Below are 15,472 nucleotides of genomic sequence, written 5' to 3'. Positions count from 1 at the left end.
GGCCAAAATTGTGAAAACTTTTTGGGAAAAGTGTACAGTAGAAATGCCACCTTTGGTTAAGTTTCCAACAAATTTTCTTCTAATTTCTTTATAACTGTAGCCTTGTTCACTTAATAATAGTATTTTACGTCGCTTTCTTTCAACTCTTTGCACTATTACTTTAATTTTATTACATTTTACAAGCTCACTAAATGAAAGAAAAAACCCTCCCAACCAATTTGATAGCGATTACATAACACACTGACAAATGTCCTCTCAGCTTCAATACATGACATCAATAACTGAATCTGATTGGTTCATTGCCAAAACAAGATGACACCTGATTGGCTCTCTAACACTCATGCTCATTGACTACAATCAGATGAAGGAAAGATATCAACATAAGCAAGTTGTGTTTCCTTTTTCTGGTTATTGGCTATAACTTTTCATAGAATACAGTACAGATAATTGAACAAACTATGTTACATTACATTCTTGATTAAATTATCTTTCCATTGATATATAATTTTATGGTACTACTTCAAAAAAAAGTGTGTTATTAGCCATCAAATCTCAAAAATACACTTTTCCCAAAAGGTTTCCATAATTTTGGCCACTACTGTATATGGCAGGGTGAGAACCCACTGTAGTACCCAGGAAGCTAAGCAACTGGAGAAAAGGTACCTACGTGAACAATTCAGACAGTATAGGTACCCACAAGCATTTATTAGAAGATGCCTGTACAACATGCAAGAAAGAGAAATGAAGAAAGAATGTATAAGACCAACTTTATGGCCCACCCTGCCATACATCAAAAACATTTTGGAAGCAGTAGAATGCAGCTTCCAAGATGTGCAAGTGGGCACTGTGCGTGCTGCACAGAGGCTACGATACGAGGACAAATTATGAATTGCAAAGATCACTTGGAGTTGGGAGATACTTCTACCAGATTCCCTGCATGGATTGCCCCTGTGACTACGTATGACAGACGGGGAGGAAGCTAATCGCCAGACTGCAAGAACACAAGCGAGCGGTCAGATGAGGAGACCCGAACTCATTGGTAGCCTCACATTGCAATGAACAAGGACATACATTCAATTTCACAGCTACTAAGTTCGTTGGCTGAGCAGGTACAAAGGTAGCCAGGGAAATGATTGAAGCCTGGGAAATGTTTCCCTTGTCAGTCAACAGGAGTGCTGATTTACCACCAAGGACTTGGCAACACAAGGAAACCAGTAGCCGGCCATCAACACCAGTTATTGTGATAGGAAGCCACACCAATGAGGCACCACATAAATATGACACACAAAGTAGCCCAAAGAACACATTCTGGTAGAGAGAAGTTCCCTGAGGATGGGCTCCAGCATGAGTCCAAAAGCTTGGAAGACTAAACCTCTGGTCCTGGTTGAATGCCCCAGATTGGGATTCTGCAAACTATCAACTAGTTCTGGATAGCATTCCAGATTCTTCCCTTGCTTATTGTGGCTTACATACCTAGCAGGCATGTAAGATGAAGGTGAAGATTATACTCATAGAAAATTTGTTATGACTTATGCTTATTTAAAGGGGAAAACTACTTTAAAATTAGAACACCTAAGGACAACTTAAGACTGCCTTAAATATGAGTTGCCAATGTCTTAAGGATATGGCAAAAAAGAGTTTCTAGCTAGGGCATGTTCTGCCATTGTTATCTAGAAAAGGGAAATGTCCATATATAGTGAGCATTTTAATCTTGTTAAAAGTTTCCTCAGTTCAGACTGAAAAAGTTTTCTGTTGTATCTCTGTATCTATCTGTGTTTAATAAGTATCTTTTTTTTTTCCAATCCAGCAAGGAGGAATCAAAACAAAACCTGACAAATGAACACACTGGCAATAGCAAGACTCTTGAATTGACTCTAAAGAACATGGATGTGTGGACCTACCCATCTAATATAGAATCTCAGGTACTTTCTTGTATTTGCAAAGATAGATAATGACATAGAGCAGTGGTGGCGAACCTATGGCACGGGTGCCAGAGGCGGCACTCAGAGCCCTCTCTGTGGGCACGCACACCATCGCCCCAGTCCTAGGCCTTCAGCTGGGTTTTATAAAACCTTTTCGCTTTAAGCCTCTGCCGTGTGCAAAAAAAAAAAAAAAGGTTCAATCAGTGAGTCAATTTCAACTTCTCACGGGAAAAAAAAAGATCTTGCAAAGTTGGAATTGATTGGTTGAACTTTTTAGTCCCACCCAGTCTGTCGTTACCACAGCAGCCATGCCCACTCAATGGGCCATGCCCACCCAATGGGCCACGCCCACCCAATGGGCCACACCCACCCGGCACCCGACAATGCATAAGTGGGTTTGGGATTGCAGTTTGGGCACTCAGTCTCTAAAAGGTTCGCCATCACTGACATAGAGATTTCTAATTTGGAATGGGGATATTTTTAGATAGACTGATTGGCAGCCCTTTTTATGCACTGAATCAACAATTACTTTCTTCTGTTACTGTCTGTTGTTCCTTATTCATACCATATTCCTTTATGACTTTGAATCTAAGCCAGGGTATAATCTATAGTTGATTCTCCTTCAAAAATGAAGGCTTTGGAGTGACCACAAAACAAGACTGCTTCTGTATTCTTTGTCTGTTAGCCCTGTCTATCTTCTCAAACTCTGAAAAAGAAACAAACAGAAACAAAGATATTGGTGGGAATAGGAACTGAGCTTTTTTCAGCCTGTCAACTGTAGCTGTGACTAAGAAATCTACAGCAGTAGTGAACCTATTTTTTTCAATTTATTCTCCTATCCATTGTTAGAATTAATTCTCACCCAGTCAGAGAATGGTATCATAATAAGGTTTTTTTCAATCACTTTCTATTTTACTTAATTGCCTTTTCCTAGGTAAAAGAGTTATCTTCAATCTATGTAATTGCAAGTATCTTGTGGATATACTGTATATATCAGTGGTGGCGAACCTATGGCACGGGTGCCAGAGGCGGCACTCAGAGCCCTCTCTGTGGGCACGCACGCTGTCGCCTCAGTCCTAGGTCTTCAGCTGGGTTTTATAAAACCTGTTCGCTTTAGGCCTCCGCCATATGCAAAAAACCTCAAAAAACGGTTCAATCAGTCAATTTCAACTTCTTGCGGGGAAAAAAAAGATCTTGCAAAGTTGGAATTGATTGATTGAACTTTTTAGTCCCATCCAACTTCCTCAGGGCTGTAGTTCATACAGGGCGGGAGAAGTTCCCTTATAGCTGGCCATTGCTCTGCATCCGGCACCAAGCCCTAGTCATCGGGCGTGGCCGGTCAACGAGAGTTTTGCTTTCCTTGCCATTGGTGGTTAGGCTCCTGCTCCTACTCTTAGTCTCGGAGTCAGTCCTCCTCTCACGAACACACTCCTCCGCCGGAGATGCTTTTCGGTATGGGCAATGCACCCCTAGACCCCCCTCCATCCACCCCCTTAGTGCTTCATGGACGCCGGCACACTGTCGGCAAGGGACAACCCATCGCGGAGCGATGGCACCCCCCTGTAGACCGGGAGCTTGGACCCGCTCCGCGACGCGTGCCATGCTTGAGGCTGTGAGGGATGATTGTGGGGTTTCTGATGCATCTGGACGGCTTGGTTGCGGTCTCCGGCTTGCAGTGGATGGAGGAGAGCGAGAGACGCTTGAGGTGGTTGGGGACCGTGAGACGTCTTCCGAGAACGGACCGTTGCGCGACCTCGCCGCCTCTCCTGCGTGTAGAGATGCTGAGCGGAGCAGAGTGGAGAGGGGTGGACGCCCCGCTTGTAAGCACGACGCACACCCTGTGGAGACTGGCGCAGGCGTCTATGACTCCATGGGCCTTCCTGGAGTGAAACACGAACGGCGGCACCCCCCTCCCACTTGGGCAGCCTGGGGTAAAGGGCGTTTCCACCCCATAAGCCAGCCATACCCTTCACTGCCCTCCAGTTCGGAAGTAATTGCAGGATCAGTTCTCCGGGGAAAAGCATCTCCGGCGGAGGAGTATGTTCGTGAGAGGAGGACTGACTCCGAGACTGAGAGTAGGAGCAGGAGCCTAACCACCAATGGCAAGGAAAGCAAAACTCTCGTTGACCGGCCACGCCCAATGACTAGGGCTTGGTGCCGGATGCAGAGCAATGGCCAGCTATAAGGGAACTTCTCCCGCCCTGTATGAACTACAGCCCTGAGGAAGTTGGCAGTTTGCCAACAAAAGCTAGGTCTTCAATTTTTGTAGATTTCTTTTAATAATTTTGTAGGTTTTAACCAGTATTTGTCATGTTGGTTTTTACCATCAAATATTTTTAGAGTCTCTTCTTCTCCTGGTGTTCTTTACTTCTTGTTGTGATATATGTATGTATATATATATATGTGTGTGTATATATATATATATATGTGTGTGTGTGTGTATACACACACACACATATACACACACACATATATATATATATATGTGCGTGTGTGTGTGTATACACACACACACACACACATAGGGAGAGATAAGAAAAAGATTTAAATAATTGAACAGACATTTTCATTAATAAACATTAATCAGCAGTAACATGTTATTCATTTTTCCTCCAAGATGGTGCATTTTAGCTTTCAAGAAATCATGGTTTTCAGCTCAGCAGAATTGTAAGTGCATGTGTTGAGTCCATTATGCAGAATAAGGTGTTGGTCTACTCTTAGTAGCAGAATTTGTACTTTCACTGAAGAACAACAAATAAATATTTTGAAGAAGCAATTGTACTTGCACATGGGATATTCATGCTGCTTCTTGTTTGGCTCAGCACCTGTGAACTCTTTTCAGCAGCTGAGCCAGTTTAGTGCAAAAGAATTTTTTTTAAAACTGGGTTTTAGCTGTAACTCTCAAGAGTTGTGAGTTTATCCATTAGAGGAGAAGTTTTGCTTCATTCCTTTTCTCTGAGCTTCAGCTGTCCTGCCAAGTCATGTAAAAGGTTAACAGCTTAGTATCTCTACTTCAGATGCAAATAGAATTATACGGTTGGAAGGGACTGCAGAGATCATCCAGTCTATCCTCTTGCATAACTATAGGGGTCACTATACCACCCTCAATATATATGGTGAATTGACAAGTTTCTGTTTTCCTATTTGCTTCCACAGGAGATAGTTACATGTCAAATACAAGTTTTTGCTTTCCTTTTGTGGGGATGATGGGATTTTTTGTTGCTGCATAGCTTAGGGCAGGGCAATTATTTTTACTCTTTATTCTTAGCATTCCTGAATCAGCAGGAAAGACTCATCATGGTTTTTTTCAAAGTTAGTTTCAAGGAATTGGGAACAGGGGTTTGGAAATGCCCAAGACTAATAAATACAAGTGTTTTAATCAGTAAAATAATTGCATGATCTCACAATTTTAAAACTGCATTTCAAATAAGTTATTTTTCTGATTATTTGAAATTAAATATAATTTGTATAGAATATATTCTTGGAAAATATACTATTACACTATTTCATTCTGAAGTTGATATATACTCACAGTTGCTTTTCCCATTTTTAAAATAGAAGAAAAATATATCACAATCTGGATGGGATAGATTATTCCAGAAGTTTCCAATGATTTTGTCTTACTGGTGGCAATAACATAGATGTATATTGTCTCAAATGAAGTTCTATAATATGTGGGGCTTTTGTTCCAGAAGTTCTGAAGAAGCCTTGCAGAAACACCCTTTCGTCCCAAAAGATGGTGAGCTAATCCCAAATGTTTTGAAAAAAACTAATGGTCACTCATGTGAAATCCTACTTCAAAGGTAAGAGACCACTGTATTTGTCACATACTTTCACCAATAATATTTATTCTTCCATATAGTATTATTACAAGTGGTCTTTGACTTACAACAGTTCATTTAGAGACTGTTCAAAGTTACAACAGCACTGAAAAAAGTGACGTACGACAATTTTTCACATTTGCAATCATTGCAGCATCCTCACAGTCATATGATCAAAATTCAGAGGCTTGGCAACTGATTCATATTTATGACCGTTGCAGTATCCTGGTGTCATGTGATCACCTTTTGTGACCTGACAAAGTCAACTAGGAAGCCGGATTCCTTTAACTAAATTAATAACTGAAATGACTCACTTAACAAATGTGGTAAGAAAGGTCGTAAAATGGGGCCAAGTTCACTTAACAAATGTCTCAGCAATATACATTTTTGGCTGAATTGTGGTTGTAAGTTGAGAATGACCTGTATTTTTTTTGTGCTCTATTATGATTTTTACATACTTTTTGTGCTTTCAAATCAGTCTTTTCTCCTGGTGCTGTCTTGAAGTCTTGCAGTTTTCCTGACAAGATTTTGGAAGTGGTTTGCTATTGCTTGCTTCCTAGGGCTGAGGGAGAGTGACTAGCCCAAGGTCACCTTGTTGGCTTTATGCCTAAAGTGGAACTAGAACTCAGAGTTTCCTGGTTTCTAGCCTGATGGTTTAACCACCACATCAAATTGGACCCTTTTTTATAGGAATTATATGTAATTTCTTTGCTTCCCATGTACTATATACAGTAATTACCATGTCTAGTAAATTCATTACAGATACTATTCAGATAGAAATTGGCTAGAAGTAAATCTAGGATAAATAGTCAATATAGTACTAGACCAGGTTATGCTAAAACAGATAATTTTAAGACCAAGGAGAATGCTGCTTTTTCCATTACTAAGATTCATATACTGGAAATCATAGTTAAAGATTCTGAAGACAGATGGGTAGCTTCTCAGGAAGCTAATTATTCTTTCAGCTAATAAAAAGTACTGTATAGTATTTGCCTTTTTGATAAAGTAAATAAGGGATATAAAATATTGAACTACTAGACCATGGGTGTCAAACTGATCACGTCACGTGACGTATCATGACATGTTTTGCCTTTGCGGAGCCGGCGTGGGCCTGGCCTGCGCGTGACACATCCGGTCCTGAACTAGACTCTTGATTCTCAATTTCAAAATATAACAAACGCTTCTTGAAGTAATTAAATATTTCCGCAGTTTTCTTGTATCTACAATATGAAATAAAACAGACTAATGATGTACATGCAGTTGACATAGGATCTTGAAATGTTTGAAAGTGAAACATAACAGAAAAATAATTAAATAATTAAGAATATAGCCCCTGAAGCATATTTACACCCATGTAAAATGTGCTGATTTATCACCATATTGGTTTAGTCTTGATTAAAGAAGAACTTTATCAGGAGTGAAGGATTGCAATTTGTTTTCTTAATGTTTAAATGCTGTTTAAAGACTGAAATAAGAAATGGACCCAATTAATAGAGGCCACATTCTTTTCCTACGAAAAGGGCTACAATCCAGCTGTTTGGATTATTTCTATTTTGCATATACAATGTTTTAAAAGAAGAAAGCCACGGTATCATTTGTGTTGCTTTTTGATGATTTTTAAATATTTTATATCTGTGCCATAGCAAACAGAAATAATGAATTTCATACTGTTAGCTCTAATTTAAAAGAATCCTGCTAATCCCCATTCAGTAAAAACTCATTATAGCTTCTGTGTTTCCTGATTCTGTATCTGACTTAAATGTGCAGGTGCCTTTTTTCTCTTAGTATTTATTTCCTTTCCCCCCTCTTCTTTTCTTTCCACACAGATTTTTTGATGTCCCATTAGGCTATCTAATCCTGCACATCCTCCAGGAACTATTACTCCTTGGGCTGCTGCTTCTTTTGTGTGTTTCCTTGCTAGCAGTTTTCTGTTTAGTTATATTCTACAACCAATTTTCGATGTGGATTGAGCCAGGGGGAAAATTTTGGCATTTCTTGTCATTGCAGTATCGACATCTACCACCTATCTGACCATTATCCCATCCCTTAAATCCATACAAAGAAAAGGAGATGTCTGGGAAGATCCAACATGTAAAGAAATATTTTACAAGAATAAATTAAATGGAGCATTTTTTTCAGTCATTCGTGGGATATAAGATGGGATGTGCTACATTTCCTGCCTTCTTTCATTAATGGGAAAGGCAAATTACCTAGTTTTTCAAGCGAAAAGGAAAATTCCAATGAATTATTGTAACCAGATTCAGCTGATAAACATGATTCCAGTTTCTCTTTAGATATTTCCTAACAAAGAATGGGTGAGGATGAAATTAGTTTTTGAAATGTTACCTATATATCTGTTTCCGCACTAATTTGAATGTGAGACAAGGGCCATTGTCAGCCATCAAATGTGTATGTATGGATGGGGAATGTTATTGAGTATTCTGAAAGTTGTGTGATAATTTATGAAAAAATAGGTATATGTATCATGACTGAGAAATGTCTATTTAGGGAGGTATCACTTCTGATCATTAGTTCTTTTCTTATCCAATCTGATATTGCCGGCCTTGAAGGAGATGGTAGATGTTTGTTAAAGAAACCCTCTTGAAATCGTTCCATTTTTAATATCCCATAGACCTGTTTCAAATTTATCATTCTGTTTCAAATTTACCATTGAAACAAATGATGGCCACATGCTTCAAGATGAAGCTGATTTTCTGATCTATTTCAATCCAGTTTCAGGCACAGAAACAGACTAGTTACCCTGATGGACAAAGAATATATACTGGGAGTGGTTATCAGGATGTATGGGCTACATGTTATTTATATAATGTTCACATATGTTTCTTCCTATTATCAGAAGTGTCAGAGTCCTACTGTTTGAATCAGATTATATACTGGATCAAATGGAATAGGTGAAAGAAGTCCAGACAAATGAGAGGGTCTAATGATTTGGGTAGAAAAAAAATGTTGGATCTCTTACTTATACTAAACAGGGTCGTACTCCCGACGAAGTTTGATTTGTTTGTCTTTCTGTAGTTTTCTGAGTCAAATTCGTGCTTATGTTAACATATAAATCCCTTAATAATTTGGGTCTATAGTCGAAGTAATGGATTCTCTTCTATGTTATGAAGCTGGAAGTTCTGTAAGAGCTTATTCTAGAATCAATAAGGAGTAAGGCTTTTTTGGTACAAGCATCAGGTTTATGGAAACCTTCATTCTAGAATTCAGATTGTTCCCTCTCTGCTTTGTTTTAAAAAGATTAAAAACTTCATTTTAAAAATGTTAACAAAGTAGCTGTACTGTCCCATATGTTCTACATGTTTTATTACCTCAGATTCATAAAAAACCTGAAGAGCAAAAATTCTAATACCCCCAAAGTTCAGAAAAAAAATTAAGAGATCTTTCAGAGATCTGCCAGTTAATGAGATTACCTTTAATTTTGAAGAACAAACAGAATGCTAGCCACAACAAAGTGGATGAAGGAGGTAATTGATTTCTCAAAGATCCATAGTTTTGAGTAAGCTATTTGTCTAGTTCTTGACACTTCTAATATTTACCCGGTAATCCTATCTGTAGGAGGTGGCGCAAATATCAGTCAGCTAAATGCTGTGTGCTTTTGTAAATACACTTACACAGAAATCTTCATTAGTCTAAGCAAGAGAGAACATACACCGAAAGAGGGGACTTAGAAAGAAGTGAATATCTATATGAGGCAAAAGAAACTGATAAGAACATTCCACGGTTATAAAAACGAAAGTTGTAAATGTGCATGTGAAGTAGAATGCAAAGATGTATAAAAGGTCACCAAACTCTATTCCTATTTTGGAAGTGTGCCCACTCAGTACTGATTATGAAACAGATTCAACAGAAATTCTGGAATTGTTCTTGCCATGGATTCTTCTAGTTACTTTTAAACACTTCATTTGCCATACCACTCTCTTAAGTATAATTTTTCTAGGTTGCATCTAGGTACTGGTACCTGGATGATGAGTTTCCTTGACAAATAATTCAGCTAGAGTTCTACAATACCATTGTTATCTTCCAGCGAGCAAGAAAGTTGTACGTTTCAACTTTTCTTCACCTAACCATTGATTCTAAGCTTACAATATTACATGCTTCTTATGTTAATCCAGCATGGATAATATTCTGGTAGATGCTCAGCAGACGCAGGTGGCAAATCAGGAACTGCTTGTTCATCATGTTTCATTAGATCTTTGCCCTCAGTAGGCTTATTTGTTTCTTGGAACAACGCCCAGTCTTAGTTTTCCAACATAATCTGTCCTCTGGGTCGTGATCTGTCCTCTCTAAGGATATTTCTCCCCCCCCCATTGAATAGATCAGGGGTTCAGCTCATCAACTGCTTCATGAATTTGATCGTTCATTGAACCCGAAGGTTTATTATATGAAAATAAATTAATAAATACTTTATAGTATTTATTAAATTTAATAGTTCTATGAACAATAACAATAGTATGGACAATTCAAGGCCACTGTTTCTGGTGGCTGATCATCCAACCCTGGGTAATGTTGTCATGTGTCTAGCCACTTTATCTTCAGGACTAGGCACTGGCATGGAGCTCTACAGAGACCCCAAAAGATTGACCCCAATCGGCTTTCCATTTATTCATCGCTTACTGACCCACAGCTATTTACTGACCCCTAACTTTTTACCCACTCCTTGGATAGTCCCATTGACTTTGAGGCTCAGTGTTGAGTACTTTGGGGAACCCTGGAATAGAGATCCTTTCCACCATTCCATCTTAAAGTAAATCAGTATCTACAGTGCTAAGGGAGCCATGCTTCTCCTCTCCCCTTAGCTGTTGAAGGAAACCTATCTTGATTCCTCTATTGAAAAGCCCTCAGAGGCTTCATCCTGACCTGAAACTGCTGGGGTCGATAGCAGTTTCCTCATCCTTATTTAAAGATGTGTTTCAAGTAGCACGAAAGCTTTCCTCCTAAGTTGTGCAAGAAAGCAGACTGCATTTGTCAGAGTAGAAGTTGTTTGTAGAAAACTGCATTTGTTGAATCCAGATGGTTTGATGTATTCCAGATGTTTGGCTACTGGTTTCTCAATTCCTTTTGTCTCTAGTCTCACAGAAGTCTGAAACTTTCAGAAAAATATACATTCTATAGTACTTCCTTTAATTCAGATACCTCTTCTGTTATGTTATCCCATCTTATTAATGTATAAACCTTTGAAGTTTTACCAGTTATGTTCAGTTCCTGTTTTTTAAGGCTGCATTTCTGATAGCCATTACTTCTAGAGGCAATAATTTCTGTGCACTGAGCAGTCTTTTCTTAATTTCAACTTTGTATGGGTAAAATACCCCTTCAGATACCACATTTCTCCAAAGTGGTTTCATTTGAATAACCTTTGGTTTGCCATCCTTCTTTCTGAACCCATTCTTAGATATAGATGTGCTTTAGTTTTTCCATGGATTAAACTGAAGCTTTCTGCAAATCCAAAAGGCCTTTTTGTATTATTTTTGTTCAGAATGGCTTACACATTTCTTTTTAACTTTTGTTAGATGACTTGACAGACCATATGACTTTATCTTGCAATGTCTGCAATTTCCAAGAGCTGTCTGGGGCCAGTCTGCAAGAGCTTGGTTTTTTCCACATCAGAGTTTGACACAGAGTTTCTGTATCAATTCTTTGCATGACAGTCATATTGATCTACGTGCATTAAGCATGTAATCTTTTTTTTTCATGATTGGTACTTGCCCCAACTCCTACAGATAGGTTTCCCAGGTAAATGATGAGAAATGTCAAGAAGCAGACAAATAGCTTACTCATAACTATGAATCTTTGAGAAGTCAAGCATACAACCCACCCACCTTTGAAAACTGTACTAAGAGAGTATTTATTAATGGTGATTCATGAAACTGGAGAAAGGCATTAAAATATGGTCTGATGTAAACCCTGGACTCTGGACTCTTCAAAATTTTTGCTAATAATTTGAGTGAGGAAGTAGAAGGAATCCTTATCAAAGCTGGAGATAACTCAAAACTGGGTAAAATAGGATAGCTTATTCTTTTCATTGAATCACAATGGAACACAACCTCCTGTCATATCTCCACTCTACCCATCCAAATCATTTTAATAGGAACCAGGCTGCAGGAATCTTAAGTGCCTCAAATGTTCACTACTGGACTTCACATTATTCACCTAAGAACAAACTTCCCAGTTATCATTTTCTTTCACTATATTAATGGTCAAGAAATGTTCCTGTTCTTGCTGACTTCATAGTTGCTATACTTGTTAGTTTTCCTCTATATGATTATAATTTCCCTTCAGGTTTTTCAAGAATTGGGATTTGGGGGGGAAAAAAATCTATGAAGCAGAAAACTGAGTGGAGTTCCACTGAAAGCAGTAACAATCATTTCTATAGCAGCTTAAACAAAATACAGATCAGTTCATTTTCAAGAAAATATGCTTGAAAAGGTAGCACCACAAAACCACCCCTCCAATTATATCGTAAAATAGGAATTAGGATATTTAAAAGCTGTGTAGGAGTGTATATGATTGAGTGGGTAAACAAGTGACACTGAAATTCATTTTCCTTTGGGAGACATATTCAGTTATATTTATCTTAAATCAAAAGAAAAAAATCACTGGGCCCAAATCTAAGACTAAGTAGCAAATACAGAAATGTAATACCTAAATGAATGATTGGATGATGATTATATCATCCAAAGTGATTGGATGGGATTATATAGCATGAGCACACAGTGCATTGCTGTATTATATAGAAAGCTACTGTGAGTCTTGAAAATATTAGAGTTCAGAACTATTGGAGCAGAGAAGAAAAATTCAAGAAACAGAAGTAGACATACTTCTACAACTTGCAACCATCAGAATCATCTTTTACAAAAGAAAGAGTGCTTAAGAACCTCACAGGGTTTTTGTTTTTTAAGATCAGATGTACTGATGCAGAATTCATAAATTTAAAATGTTTTTAAAAGTTGAAAATTCAAAATAAAGTGAAATTTGATGTTGAGATTCTCCAGATTAAATAGTAGTATGCAGCAAGGTCCTTTTTGAACTGACAATCAACAATCAGTTCATTAAAAGCCTCCAGGTTTCACAACTATCCCACCTCCACCCTCTCCCCCCCCCAAAAAAAAAAAAAATTCTAGGAAATAGTATAACCAAGAAAACTAGCAACAGCAAACTCAAGGAGAATTATACTCTTCTGAATTTGATATTCTCTTAAGAAAAAAATATTGAACCTCATAATCAGGTAGCTTATTCACAGGTTTATTCCAAGTGGTGGCATGTATTTATTGTACAGTTCCTTAGGAACATGGGTAACAAAGGATTTTGAATTAGGGGAGGAAGAACAAAAAGTTAAATATACAAAAGGACAATAACTGATATTTTAAAACACTAACAGAATGATAATTCATATTTCTTCTGTTTGCTCACTGCCAATCTTTAAGTACCTACACTTCCTACTCCCCAGGATTAGACAAAATATTCAGATGATTAAAAGAGACAAAGTGATAAGAGATCTTCTAATTGTATTCCTCTTTTCTGTTTTCTAAGATGTGTAAACATTACCATATTCCCCAAAACATGAATACCTTTTAAGTAAGGGGAACAAGAGTGATAGATTATATTTAGGATGTTTCACAGTGCCAGCATTCAATCATCTTCAGAGTTAATTTTCAAACAACAATCATATTTCACTACATTTGGGAAAAAAGTTTCTTATATTACCCAAATAGTCCTACTTCTCTTTCACACTGTTGATATATCATCATTCCTGGTTCAGTTTAGAGAGCACAGGAAATTTTGACCAGAAATTACACAAAACAAGTCAAATGAAAATTAGGAAGAGACAAAAAATTAAATATTGGACTTAACCATCCAGAAAAACTGAGCACCATCTATTTTAATACGGAGGGCTGAAACAGTCAGGGTTTCACTTTCCACATTCTTGCAGTTGGTATTTCTTGTCACCTTCAAACTGTCTTATTTGTTCTCCAGGTAGCAAAAAAGGTGACATCACATCTATTTGACTTTTTCTTCAATCTTGCAAAGGACCAAAGTAAAGAAAACGCTACAAACAATGAGAAAGACCACTAGGTAATACTCTGATGAAACACTGCCTTCCTGCTGTTCCTTCAATTTAGTTTCTGGGATCAGGTTACACCAGATGATTTTATGGAGTAATCCTTATTATCCTAAGGATTTTTTTTTAATCTGCAGAGAAGCAACAAGACTATCAAATGTGGTTATTAATATTGGTTGTGATGTCCAAATTTTAAAAGTAGCAAAAAAAAAAAAAGACATTTTAAAAACACCACCACCTTTGCCTTCCAGCTGAAAAGGATGAGGGGACAAGGCCATCAGAATTTATCTTGCAGGCTGGGAAAATACCCAAACTCAAAGGTTTTTTTCCACACTTCCAGCAGTGCAACAATGTCTCTCTTTTAGAGGATAATACACTTTCTTTTAGAAGATTTCTTCTTGCGTCCATTGCTGATCTTTTCTTTGTGTTTTCGAATTTCCCGCACCAGGGTATAGAATGCATCTTCCACTCCCTTTAGATGAATAAAAATACAAAAAGTGGAGAAAGATGTAACAAAAGGCTTTATTAGTACTTTTAAAATTATATTAGCTATTTCAGGTGCATTAATTTTTATGAAGTGGGATTTCAAACCCACATTCAGGCAACAAAAATGATCCATACAAAGATCCCAAAGTAAGAATACCTGGGATCTAGCTAACTTTTCTTAGGCTGTTACCTATAGGTAGAATTATTTGGATGGGGGGAAAAAATCATTGTTTGTATGTACTGTAGCCTTGTTTATTCTCCCCACTAATTTATTTAGTAGTGAATAACCTAAGATACAATTTATTATCTATATTCAGAAACCTTTCTCAAATAGGGAATGTGTAGTAGCAGAACAATATGTTGATAAACATCTCTCAGTAAGATGTACATGAAATGAGAAGATTGACATAAATCATTACAAGGGTAATTTTATACGAATTTTATTTCTACCCTCTTAGGTATAACCGCAGGATACTGGCTTATAGTGTGAATCCCACTTCTTCAGTATTAGCACAGCTACTGTAAAGCAAAGCAATTGGCATTTGGCTACTTGGTAATTAACATATAAATAATGAGGCTGTGAAATCAGACTGAAACATAGCAGTTTATCCTACTTGCACAATACCACACCTGTCTGGTTTTGGCCGAAGTCTCTACAAAGGGGATTCCATAGCTTCTTGCAAGCTCCTGAGCTTGTTTAGTATCCACTGTTCGAGAAGGCAGGTCACACTTATTGCCAACGAGGACCATGGGCACATCATCAGAATCCTTCACACGATTGATTTGTTCCCTGGAGTTACGTAAGAGGAAAATGTGAACAAGGTGCTTCTGAATAAACCAGCAGTTCCTAAAGTCAATCCTGAGTTTCCTAGATTTGAATGAAATATATTCCAGTACTTATTTATTTATTTATTTATTTATTTTATTTTATTTATATCCCGCCCTTCTCCTTACCGGACTCAGGGCGGCTGACAGCCTTATAAAACCAATATTACAGTAAATATCAAATTAAAACCAGATTAAAAGGAAATATTTGTAATGGCCTAATAATTAAAATTTCCCTTAAAAACCCCACTAAAATTCCCTAGGCCAATCCCGCTTGTTGGAAAAGCCATGTCTTTAGGGTGCGGCGGAAGGAGGGGAGATCCGGGATCACCCGGATCTCT

At 37.8% G+C, this 15,472-nt stretch overlaps 2 protein-coding genes across 2 annotated transcripts in view; one reads left to right on the top strand and one right to left on the bottom strand.

The window, feature by feature from the left end:
- Positions 1 to 9,970, top strand: part of LOC114922225 — a 42,946-nt gene extending 32,976 nt beyond the window's left edge. Inside the window, exons 17-21 of the mRNA XM_029283023.1 lie at positions 1,808 to 1,922; positions 3,320 to 3,374; positions 3,599 to 3,997; positions 8,842 to 8,914; positions 9,877 to 9,970. Of these exons, the coding sequence (XP_029138856.1) occupies positions 1,808 to 1,922; positions 3,320 to 3,374; positions 3,599 to 3,997; positions 8,842 to 8,914; positions 9,877 to 9,970 (736 nt within the window). The remainder of the gene's footprint in view (positions 1 to 1,807; positions 1,923 to 3,319; positions 3,375 to 3,598; positions 3,998 to 8,841; positions 8,915 to 9,876) is intronic.
- Positions 9,971 to 12,982: 3,012 nt separating this feature from the next.
- Positions 12,983 to 15,472, bottom strand: part of LOC107282493 (GTPase HRas) — a 6,964-nt gene continuing 4,474 nt past the window's right edge. The window contains exons 4-5 of the mRNA XM_015810270.1: positions 14,937 to 15,096; positions 12,983 to 14,292 (exon numbers count right to left, since the gene is read on the bottom strand). Coding sequence (XP_015665756.1) covers positions 14,182 to 14,292; positions 14,937 to 15,096 — 271 coding nt within the window. The 3' untranslated portion in view covers positions 12,983 to 14,181. The remainder of the gene's footprint in view (positions 14,293 to 14,936; positions 15,097 to 15,472) is intronic.

This window comes from Protobothrops mucrosquamatus, unplaced genomic scaffold (genome assembly GCF_001527695.2).
Source record: "Protobothrops mucrosquamatus isolate PMUCROS unplaced genomic scaffold, P.Mucros_1.0 scaffold8, whole genome shotgun sequence".
NCBI classification, from domain to species: Eukaryota; Metazoa; Chordata; class Lepidosauria; order Squamata; family Viperidae; genus Protobothrops; species Protobothrops mucrosquamatus.
This window is presented reverse-complemented; position numbering and strand designations above follow the sequence as displayed.